This window comes from Phalaenopsis equestris, unplaced genomic scaffold, assembly GCF_001263595.1.
Source record: "Phalaenopsis equestris unplaced genomic scaffold, ASM126359v1 Scaffold000333, whole genome shotgun sequence".
Classification (NCBI taxonomy): Eukaryota; Viridiplantae; Streptophyta; class Magnoliopsida; order Asparagales; family Orchidaceae; genus Phalaenopsis; species Phalaenopsis equestris.
In genome coordinates, this window is record NW_018164775.1 from 868,275 (window position 1) to 880,579 (window position 12,305).

General features: G+C 32.5%; 1 protein-coding gene across 1 annotated transcript in view; it reads left to right on the top strand.

The window, feature by feature from the left end:
• The window catches only part of LOC110025813 (fimbrin-2-like), a gene marked incomplete at its 5' end in the record, with an annotated part of 31,019 nt that extends 25,490 nt beyond the window's left edge, over positions 1–5,529 (top strand). Inside the window, 6 exon segments of the mRNA XM_020726472.1 lie at positions 1,875–2,030; positions 2,135–2,334; positions 3,456–3,613; positions 4,296–4,392; positions 4,994–5,085; positions 5,162–5,529. Coding sequence (XP_020582131.1) covers positions 1,875–2,030; positions 2,135–2,334; positions 3,456–3,613; positions 4,296–4,392; positions 4,994–5,085; positions 5,162–5,308 — 850 coding nt within the window.
• Between the last annotated feature and the right edge of the window lie 6,776 nt (positions 5,530–12,305).

The window sequence follows — 12,305 nt, forward strand, 5'->3', positions numbered from 1 at the left end:
TACTACTAAAATTACATTCCATGTATTCAGTTTTAGTTCACTTAAAATGAAGGCATTTAGACTCCAATGTAGACCTCCATAATTCAAGTTTTCCTTGGCTTTTTCTCTCGTTTAATTCACGAGAAGGATATCATCAACAAAAGACATACACCAAGGTACATCCTCCTGTAGATGTCCAGTGAGACCATCCATAACTATAGCAAAAAGATATGGCCTAAAGCCGATCCTTGATGCAATCCAACAAAAATAGGAAAATATTTAGTCAATCCTCCTTCAGTTTGAACACAAGTAACAACTCTAATAAACATATCTTTAATGACTTGAATATAAGTCATATCAACACCTTTCTTCTCAAGAACTCTCCAAAGGATATCTCTTGGAATCTTATCGTAAGCTTTTTCTAAACCAATAAAAATCAAATGTAGATTCTCCTTATTGTCTCTGAACTTCTCCATCAAACCTCTCAATAAATGTATAGCTTCCATAGTAGACCTGCCCAACATAAATCCAAATTGATTATGAGAAATCTTTGTAATGCGTCTGAACCTATGCTCAATTACCCTCTCCCATAACTTTAAAGTATGACACATCAACTTAATTCCTCTATAATTTGCACACTCTTGTGCATCCTCTTTATTCTTAAAAATGGGGACCAAAATACTCTTCCTCCACTCCTTAGACATTTTTTTAGTTTTTAAAATAATATTAAAGAGTTTAGTAAGCCAAGAAACTCTCAAATCTCTTAAATATTTCCACACTTCAATTGAGATATCATCAGGTCCTACAAACTTTTCACCCTTGGTTTTCTTTAAAGCTTCTTCAACTTTTTTTTTTACTAATGCGATGGTAAAAATGAAACATTTTATTATTATTCACGATATTAAGACCACTAAGGTCGATCATATTTTTAGAAACTTCATTAAAAAGTTTATCAAAATAACTCGCTCACTTATGTTCAATATCTTTTTCTAAGAAAAGTACTTTTTGATTTTCATCTTTAATACACTTTACTTGAGTTAAATCTTTACTTTGTTGTTTGCATTTTGTTATTTGTTTGATTAAATTGTTCTTTAAGATATTTCTTAAAAAAATTGTTGTAAGAAAAAATAATTCTATCATCATCTACCATTGTAGTGTATAAGGGAGGAGTAGCAAATCTGAGAGCACCAAAATGTTTGATAAATGGTGAATTAAATGTTTGATAAATGGTGAATTCGAGCATCATTGGATGCAATGAAGCAAGGGCTAGATAATTGTAATCGAGTTTAGCTAATTGGGGAAGATTAATTGGAAAACATGAAAAATAATGGAGAGAGAATATCTTGGCGTTTTGCAGGCCGTGGCCATAAGCCACTTGAAACCTTATTTCCCCACAAACTCTCGTCATCATTGTTTGAGCAGAACATGATAGGTCTCCATGTTTCAAACTAATTGCCTAATCAAAACCAATTAAATCAATACATTTGTTCCTCATAAAGAACTGTCAGAATTTAATAGGGTACTTATTTCATGTACCTGTAAAAACATCCTTCACTAAAATATAATTCTTCAATTTTGCTGATGCATGATGAGGTCGTAGTTGCCGCTCACACTCAGTGGCATCACGGCTCTGTTGTCGATGATGTCTTCATGGGTTGTATCATTAAATGCTCACGGTTTCAATCTAATGATCGTGAAAATCCTTATTGTGAGAAGAGCAGCCCACAAGCGTTCTGTGGATTGCTATCTCAATTTGATTTTATTTTACTGAATTCAATTATCATTTTCATGCGATATGTATAGAACTCTTATATCTTTCTGTTTGTTTTTAACCGTACTGTTTATATTTGCATGTATTGATTGAGCTGGTAGAAATTATTGCTTTGTTTCTGTAGGAATGGGCTGTCTTCTCAGCAGAAGAAATTCTCATTTTTTGATGCTACACAAGATGACACACAAGTTTCTCGAGAAGAAAGAGCATTTCGTTTGTGGATGAATAGTCTGGGAATTTCAACATACATCAACAATGTGTTTGAGGATCTTAGAGACGGGTAAGTTAATTATTTTTCTTTGCCAAGAATTCTGATAAATTGGTTAGCATGAATTTTCCTTGAAGGGATGTATTAGCATGTGCATCAATCATGTGGCATTGCAGGTGGATTCTTCTTGAGGCCATTGAAAAATCATCCCCTGGAATTGTTTCTTGGAAGATTGCAAATAAGCCCCCCATCAGAATGCCGTTCAGAAAAGTTGAAAACTGTAATCAAGTTGTGAAGATTGGCAAACAACTGAAATTTTCACTAGTCAATGTTGCTGGAAACGACATTGTGCAAGGGAATAATAAACTTATCCTTGGTATGCTGCTTACACCAATGCCTCAAGTCTTTTTGGTTTAAGCATATCTACATATAATTAGATCAAACGTTTTTGGCACTAAATTTTGACTGTTATCCCTGCCTAGTTTTTACTTTTGGAAGGATTTAGTGTCTTTTTGTGGTTCTTTATGAATTTTCATCCTTTGATTGCTCGTGCTAAAATTTTACACACATAATTTTTTGAACTTCTGCCTGACTTGCATTCAATCAATCCTTCTTTCCTTGAAAATCTTTAAACATAAATTTTATCCATGCATGTTATTGTTATATCTTTTAACTACATTGTACAAGCCCAAATTAAACTCTAATTTTTACTCTTTTTTTTCAATACATGAGAATGCATCAAGCCTATTGTGGTGTGATAGAAAAGTAAAAAGTACCACTTAGACTGAGAGGAAAAATTTAATAAGATGGTGGCGAGACTTGCAATGCTTTATGGCGCAGAATGTTGGCCTATAAAAGAAAAGTATAAAACAAAGTTAAGTGTTGCTGAGATTTGAATGCTTAGGTTGATGAGTGGCTTGACAATTAGAGACAAAATGTGAAATGAATATCCGTGATAGCGTTGGTGTAACTCTAGTGGCGGAAACGATTAGAGAGAGTCGTCTTAGATGATTTGGTCACAATAAACGCTGATCATCTGTGATCCTGTTAGGAGAGTAGATGTTTTAAATTCAACTTGTTAAGAAAGACAGAGGCAGGCCTAGAAAGATTTGGGCATGTTGTATAGAAAATGATCTTAATCTATTAGAATTAAATGAAAATATGACACTCAATAGGATGTCATGGAGAAAAATGATTCATGTAGTCGGCCCCACTTAGTGGGATAAAGATAAAGGCTTGTTGTTTGTTGTTTTTTTTTCAATAACTGCTTTACCCATTATCTGACCCATGCCGCTACTTTAATTATTTTAAATTCATGCTCTTTACTTATCAACATATCCTCTATAACATTACCATATCTTTGTCAGTCTTGTTTAGCTATATAAATTTATTTCGTTTTTTTGAGCCATTTTTTATTACAATTTTAAGAACATGAAACAGCGTACGCTATGGATCATGAAATTACCATTCATGTCCTAATCATATTTTTTTTTCCAGCATTTTTGTGGCAATTAATGAGGTACAACATCCTTCAACTTTTAAAGAACTTGAGATCCAATTCTTGTGAAAAAGACATCACTGATATAGATATATTGAATTGGGCCAATACTAAAGTGAAAGATTCCGGAAGGCAATCATGCATGAAAAGTTTTAAGGTACGCATCTTCTCTTATATTTTCACTATAAGTTCTGTCATTTTGCTTGAGCAAGAAGCAAAATTTATAAATGGACAGCCATTCATGTTATACTTTACCAAATTAAAGTGATGCAATATAACATGATCAATAAAATATTAGAAGAAAGAAAATAAATATTTTAATCTTTAGCTAAATGTTTGTGTAAAGAGTAGCATCCAAACTGCTAACAGCCTAACTATTTTGAGCATTAAGATCAACGATCAAGTCTTGATGCTGTCTGCTTCTATTATTAATGATGAAAAATACCCTTATATTTGCCCATTATTCTTGTCTTCCAATGTTTCGGTGGGAAATTTAAAATCATCAGGATGCTTAAACCCGTAATGTATTAATACTTAGTTTTTCTTTATAAAAAATTATCATGATTAGCTATTTTAATCACAGAAAATAGTGATTTAATTTTTTTCATTAGTGTTTCTTACTTAGTCATTTCTTGTTAATTTTTGCTCTTTAATGTTTAACATTGGCTTTTTGTTTCAGGTATATTATTGTAGGTTGCCTTATTTTTTTCAGCCTGCTCTTTTTACTGCACCCTATTTTCTTATTGGATTTCTGCTTAAATGTTCTTCTGTTCTTATCTAAAAAGTGCATTTCCATCATATTAAAACTTATGTGGTTAATGTAGTTCTTAAACATTCAGGACAAAAATCTTTCAACTGGAATTTTTTTCCTTGAATTGCTAAGTGCCGTGGAACCTCGAGTAGTGAACTGGAGCCTTGTAACCAAAGGAGAGAATGGTACTTAACCAGGCATTTGGTGAATTCTTTCCATTACTGACTATTTCATGTTCAAGTGTTTGGCTATTTATACGTTCAAATTTTGTGTACTGCAATATTTTTCCACGTTCTTGCTAGAAAAGATGGCTAATCTTGCACTTCGTTTCCATCTGGTTATCCATTTTTTCCCTATCCTCTATCTGAAGCCACGTGTTTTTAGTCCTTCATCTTAAATTTTTGGGGGATTTAAATACAATACATACATATCACTCAAAAAGTTAGAATTCATATATTTAACACCTAAAATTCACTACTTACATATATAGTACCCCGTTAACTTCCTTGACTTCTCTCAACAAAAACTCATCGGATGGCGGCGGCAAAGTGGCGAGGCCAGCAGCAGCTTCAAAGGTTGCTAGGTGGCTTTATTTATTTTGATATTTTGACTGCTCTATATGTAAATAATAAAATTTTAGTGTCGAATATGTAAATCCCGGAGATATGTAAATCCCGGAGTCATTCGAATATGTAAATCCCGGAGTCATTTAAACTTGGATGTATTTGAGCATTTTAGTCCTTTTTTTCTGGTGAGCATGTAATTAACTATCTAGAAACAATACAGAGGCTGAGAGAAAGATGAATGCCTCTTATATCATCTCAGTGGCGAGAAAACTTGGCTGCTCCATCTTTTTATTACCAGAAGACATACTAGAGGTAAGTTTCTCTATCAAAATTTCTGTCAAATTTGCTTCAGAAGCTTTTGTGTAGCTCATCCATGTCAATCCAACAGGTGAATCAGAAGATGATGCTGACCCTTGCGGCAAGCATTATGTATTGGCACTCCAATAAACCATCTGAAGATAAATATTTGGCTTCCAATATTGAAATTTTATCCAACAATACAGTTGATGACTCTGCTTCAGGTTTCAGCAGATGATGCAGATAACTACAGTTTCACTTGGTTTCTGTATGTACATTCTGCAATTTGCACCCCTTTCCTTCAATTATGTTGTGTTCATAGTGACATCCTACTGATAATTTGGAAATAGCTTTGGCTTTGCTTACTGGGAGCTGTATGATGATGGCAAGAAAAAAATACTGTTAATTTGAATGCTAACAAAGTATTAATTGTTTAGTTTAGCATTGTTATAATTTTGATTTGGGTTTTGTTAGGATTGTAATAATATTTATTTAATCTTTTTGCATGGATGAATTTTGCCAAAGCAAAGAGCTGAAACCATTCCAAAATGTTTATATTGGTGTGCTTAATTTTGTTCAGTTTCACTAATTATAAGCAATGTTTATAAGTAAACAATTGGTTCATTCATCAGGTGAGGTGAGGTGTATGTGCAATCGGGCACCTAATGTGTTTTTCATTCGTGAGGTGAGGTGTAAGGCTCATAATGTTTTTGAGGCATAGGCCTCAATTTTTAAAAAAATTGCGTCAATTAATAAAATTTGTATAAATTATAAAATGTGAATTAAGAATAATATATAAAATTTTAAATTATTATCATATTAAAAAGTAATATAGCAGTATTTTACTAAGTAAAAAAAGTGTTAAATTGTATAAAAGTAAAGGTAATGAACTAATATCCTAATATCAGATTATGAAATCGGATGAGTAGTATAGAAACTTAATAATCAAAACTAAGATAATAATCAGACCCATTTAAGCATAAGTATTTCTCTCTTAATATTTCCACTTCCAAGTTTTCAAAAGATGTTTTTATGTATTTTGGAGTTGAGGAATGGTTGGGTTGACTCTGATGGATGGTAATATTTGATGAATGGATGCATTTGTGGCCAAGTATTTGGAAAGCCTGGGGATTGATTAGGTAGGTGGATGGTAATCATCTTTAATTAAGATCTGACGTTAACAGGATCATCATTAAAGAGAAAACGCTTGGAGATTATAGTGGTGTTTTATGCTAGGATTCCCCATTTAAAAGTCCCTCTTACTCTCATCATCCGTTTGATATTTATTAAAACTATCAATAAGATAAAGTATTTATCTCGTGTTTTATCTTTAGTTGTTGCGTATTTGAAAATTCTCAGCGACATAAATTTTATGCCTTAGTTTAAAATAACTTCTCAGCACACACGTGCAACCCATTTTTTATGTGAAAAAATTCTACAAAGTGAAAAAATTATGGGATTAATCCAGTTAAAATAATCCAATAAGAAATTGCACGCATAGAGGTTTACTATTCTCCTGAATCAAGAAAGATGAGAAAATCACAACTTTATAAAATAGTTTGTTTATAATATACATAATTAGGCTACATAACTGTAGTTGGTGGTTATAAAAATTAGAGTTGGTCGCAACATTGCTGATATGGTGGTCAATGACGACCTTTGGTGGTTAGCAATAGACTGTGATGGTCGGTGATAAAATTTTGTGACCAACAACAATCACCAAGATTTAAATGTTAAGCTTTAGTAGTTAGCTCACTCTCTTCTCTTCTCTTCTCTTTCCCCCTAAAGTAAAGAATGAGGGTTTATTTATAGTTTTTGAGATAAATATTTTGGTAAATTTAGCTAATTTCTCAAAACCCTCAACCAAATGGTTTGTTTTGATTCCCTTGATCACCTATTCATTTAAACATGTTACTAGCAGATTGGAAGAGGATTGCCTCGATGTGGAGGATGACTCTGAAGATCAGTCGATAGATGTGCTCCACCAAAATTTGAAGAAGAGATTAAGTCAACAGCTGATGAATTGAAAGAAATCAACCTCGGGGTTGAGTTGAGGAGCAGCCTCGACATACCTTTATAAGTTCGCTATTCAGCGAGGAAGAACTGATGAATTGAAAGAAATCAACCTCGGGGTTGAGGAGCAGCCTCGGCATACCTTTATAAGTTCGCTATTCAGCGAGGAAGAATCCACAAAATTGATAAAGTTATTGTCAGAATTTAAAGATTGTTTCGCCTGGAGCTATGATCAAATATCAGGGCTATCAACAGAAGTTGCAGTTCATAAGCATAGGGTGGACAAAGATATGAACCCAGTGAAATAAGTTCCTAGAAGGATGCACCTCGAAATATAGCAGTAAGTCATTGCTGAGGTAAAGAAGTTAATAAATCCTAACTTTGTGCAGGAAGAGCAGAACCCCACATGGTTAGCCAACATTGTGCCAGTTAAGAAAAATAATGGAAAAAATTGTATTTGTGTCAACTTCTGGGATTTAAATAAAGCATGTCCAAAGGATGAATTTTTGTTACAATATCAGAGTTGATGGTGCACATCACTTCGAAGCATGGGATTTTTTCTTTCATGGATGGATCGTAAGGTTACAACCAAATCAAGAGGGCTCAAGTAGATGTTGCGCTTACAGCTTTTAGTATGCAGTTTGGGATTTTATGCTACACAGTAATGTCATTTGGGTAGAAGAACGTCGTAGCAACATATCAACAAGCTATGACAAAGATCTTTGATGACCTCATTCACAAGCAAGTGGAATGCTACATGATGATTTATTCATCAAAAGTATACAGAGAGTAGACCATTTCTATAATTTGAGGGTCGTGTTAGAACGATTACATCAATATAATCTCAAGATGAATCTTTTAAAGTGCGCATTCGATATCAACTTCGGGAAATTTTTAAGATTCATTGTTCGTCATCGGGGAACCGAGATCAACCCATATAAGATTAAAGCTATCTTGGAAATGCCTCCTCCCAAAACCTTGAGACAACTACGTTTCTTTCAGTGAAAGTTGGCATGCCTGAGACACTTATTTCTAATCTCTCAGGTAGGTGTCAGTACTTCTCAGCATTAATTAAAAAGAACTCCAAATTCGTTTGGGAAGAGAAATGCTAGTGGACCTTTGAGGACGTTAAGCAATTTTGAGCTCTGTCAAATTTCTCTCAGAAAGCCTCTAAGCACTCCTAAGCTCAAGCCAACCATTTTCCCCCTCTGAATCCCTCTATGAGAGCTCAATTTTGAGTTCAAAATCTAGGGGTTTTCTGTCACTTGATCTTAACCTTTTGAAACTCTAAATTGACTCTTCCTTTAGCTTCCCTAAGCTAAACAAAGAAGTTTTCCATCAAAACCCCTTGGTCCCGAGCAATCTAACCCACCTCTAGACTAAGGCCTGTCCACCTTTTCACAGAAGTCCTAACTAGACCCTATTTCAACTCAAATTAACACTTGGATGAGGTTCGTCAGCTCATAAGGAAGTTTCCACAAGTACCCAATTGAGGTCTCACCTCTTGGGCAAAGGTATAGACCATTAAACTTAATTTTGAGCTCAGTTTCACCAATTGTGAAGAGAACTTTTATTTCATAGCATTGTAACCATATAGATGTGCTCGTCTTGAGTAGATAAAGGATTAGGAACAAACCCCATATGATTTGGTTGAGTATCGAGAGAGATCTTAGGGTTTGAAGTTGAATGGCTTACGGGTTTATTGATTTATTTAGGATTTATTGATTTAAATAAATGTCAGAACTTCAAAAATTCATATCCTTGCATAGAAATATCATAAAAATAAAATGAAAATACTCTCTTGGTCAGTGAACATACGAGAATAATGTGGACCAAAAATAAAAAATTATTTGATGAGTCTCTTATTTTGAATTAATTAAATTATCTGTGAGGTGTTTTAATTTTAATTGATTAAATATTATTCATCAAAGATTGAAACTTTGGAAGTTCATTCCTTATAACATAGGGGATGTTCTCTGATTTTTCCAAGGTCAGAGAGCATCTCTATGCATGTAACCCTAATTTCCAAGCTTGGATGGCTATTTTGGCTTAAAATAATTACATACATCAAAATATCACTAGGAAAATTATGGGATTAGTTTTAGTAGGTTCCCTTTGGTCAGAGAAGCTTAGGAAAATTATCAGGATAGTTTGGATAAATTTTGTATATTTTTAAAGTTAGTTAAATGCTTATAGCTTGTATTAAATTTTTTAAATTAAATATTATTAAAAAATTAATGAAATTCCACACTGTAAAGAAAAAACCATGTCGACTCACTGTAAAAATTTGAAATTTATTTGATTAAGTTTAAGTACTAAAGTTGATTTTCAAAGAAAAATTGTATTTGTACAAAAATAATTATATTAAATGAAATATACTTAAGAAAGTTATGAAAAGTGGTTTTCTGAGTTCCTTGTGATTAGGGGCTCTTAGGACAAAAAATTATTTTTGAGAAAATACTTTATTTTTAAGTTGTATTTTAAATTAAAAATAATTACAAATTGTAGAAACATGAAAATGATCTAAAGTGTGCCTAATTTTTCCTTTACTACTTAAGACTCGTTAGAATACTTTTCCTAATTTTTCTAAGTTTATAAAATTTTAAAGGCTAAAAATGTATTTTTTTCTAATTTTCTATTTAAATAATTATAATAAATAAATTAAAGTTCTCTGGACTTAGAGAGATTTAATAAAAAATATAAAAAATAATTTTTGGTAATTAAAACTTATTTAATTAGAACACATTTTCTATTTAATTGAATCATTAAAATCAATAAGTAATTATAATAATTAAAATACAACTAAAAAAATCCTGAAATTTTGTCCAAGTGTTCCTCTGACCTAAGTGAACCTCTAATAATTCTCTCATGACCAAAAGTCTTATTTTAATTAATTAAAAAAATTAATGTTGAAAAATCCTATCTTTTAAATTAAAATAGTTATATAAATTAAACAAAAATCTAAAAGACCACATCATCTCCTCTGCTATTTTAATTAACTCATGATTGAGTCTACATGGAAATTTCAAGGTCACTTGAGTTTCATTTGATTAGTTATAAGATAGGGATTCTCAGGGGCAAAATGTTAATTTTGGGATTTTAATACCTTAATTAAATTTTAGGATTAATCAAAGGGTAAATGGGTAATATTGATTATAATAAAATCTCTTGGGTGTTTGAAATATGAAGGGCTAAGAGGTAGAAACAAATTTGTCATCCTTTGCAAGATAAGGGTAAAATTATAATTTTGATAATTGTCATGATTTGGAAGATAATTCAATTAAGATGATTCTAAGGTATTGGGCTTAAGTTAAGAAAATAGTAATTCACTCATTTAAAGCCCACTAATTGATGATTAGATGCTAAGTATGATATTAATGAGGATTAGGACTTCATTTTACTTAATATTTAATTATTATAAAATTACTTTTAAATAAGAGAAAATATTATAATTAAGAGGGTCTAATAGTGAACTAGGTTGGATATGTAAGAATTATCTTAATTGTGATTAGAAAAAATGAAAATAATTAATTGATGGACACTTTCAAACACTTTAGGCCCTATTTTAACTCTAGGCATTAAAATCCTTAATGACTATGGACTGGCTCTTTAGGGTACCCATTCATCTAACTGTCTAATGAAATGTTAAGTGACTATCTAACTTCATTTCTTGGGATAGTTGAAATATCAAGGTTCACTGAGTAATGTGGTAATTTAATTTTGGGATGATTAATGGAACAGTACAATAAGTTCAAAATGATCTCGAAACGTTTCAAGGGATTTCAAAAGTTGTTCAGGGTCGTGTCTCAGACATTTTAAGTTCTCTTAGATATTTTGAAGGACGATTAAACTTATTATATTTTTGTTCTTGAAAATCATCCATTAAGATCTTTCAGAACTCACTGAGTCAAGGTTTAAGGTTTTGGTAGGTACACCTTCATCTACTGTTGCAATTTTTTTAAATTTCTTACAAAATTATATACATGTTGCAAAAGCTAATCTTCCAGCGAGAATGACGAGAAGATGACAGATACGCTTTTACAATGCTATTTAATTTCTATCATTTCACTTTCTACAATCTACTTTTGCTGCGAAATATTATAACTGCTTGGTTGTGCACCTTAATTTACTTGGAAAAATCAAAATCTTTTTTCAAAAATTAATCAGTATTTTCAAAAATGTAAAACAAATTCTTTCAAAGGTAATCATAAATCCTTTGAAATATCACTAAATTTAAAACATTCTTTAGAATTTATGGGAGTCTTTTGGACGAGGTAACCCACAGTTGCTAACGAGATCTCCCTGGTTTTAATAAGTGTAACAACTTGCTTAAGCTAAGTAAATTCAAAAGAAAATAGTAGTACTGGAATGAGGGAACCGTGGGATCCTAACTGGTGTTGCTCTAATCAACTTTAACCCCCATAATTGAATTTGAACTTGTCATTTAAACCTTTTGGACCTTGGACTTTAGGACTAGTACTTCGTCAAGGAGCTTGGAGCTAACTCCGTCGGTAGCAATCTATAACAACATGAGGATCTACAACAACATATCTTTCCTTAGAATTTAAAATAACAAACCATAGATCCTCAACTTATCCTCAAGACTTTGCACAATCATGCTGAGTAATAGAAGCCCTAACCTCAAGCCTTTGCACAATCATGCTGAGTAATAGAAGCCCTAACGCGTTTTAGGATTTCGAGGATGTCATTCTTCACAACCTAAACCCTCACATCTTCCAGGCTATTTGTGAAATTGTCTCACACAAATGTAAGCCCTAACTAATAAAAATGGGTAGGACTAAACATTCAATAATTTCATTTTGGAAATTGAATGCAAACCAGGCAAACCATATGCTAGCTTAGGAAGTCACTGAGGTTCGCCTCAGGATCTGTGACAAAGCTTAGTTCCTCTTCCTTGCAAACCATAGGCTAGCTTAGGAAGTCACTGAGGTTCTCCTCAGGATCTGCGGCATCCCCTAATCCTTCTTCCTTTGGATTCTAAAAACAGAATGTTTTAAATTTGAGTCATTCCCCTTTCACACCTCTTTCTTATGATCTCCTTGAAAGGTCCTACCCCTTCAAATTTTTCAAGACAATATTCCCTGATCAAAATCAAAAGTTTTCTTAGGTGATTTCGGTTATCTGAGATGTAATAACTATACGGGCTTGCCTTATATGAAACTTTAATAATCCAGCTTAATATAAACCCTATTTAATTTTTT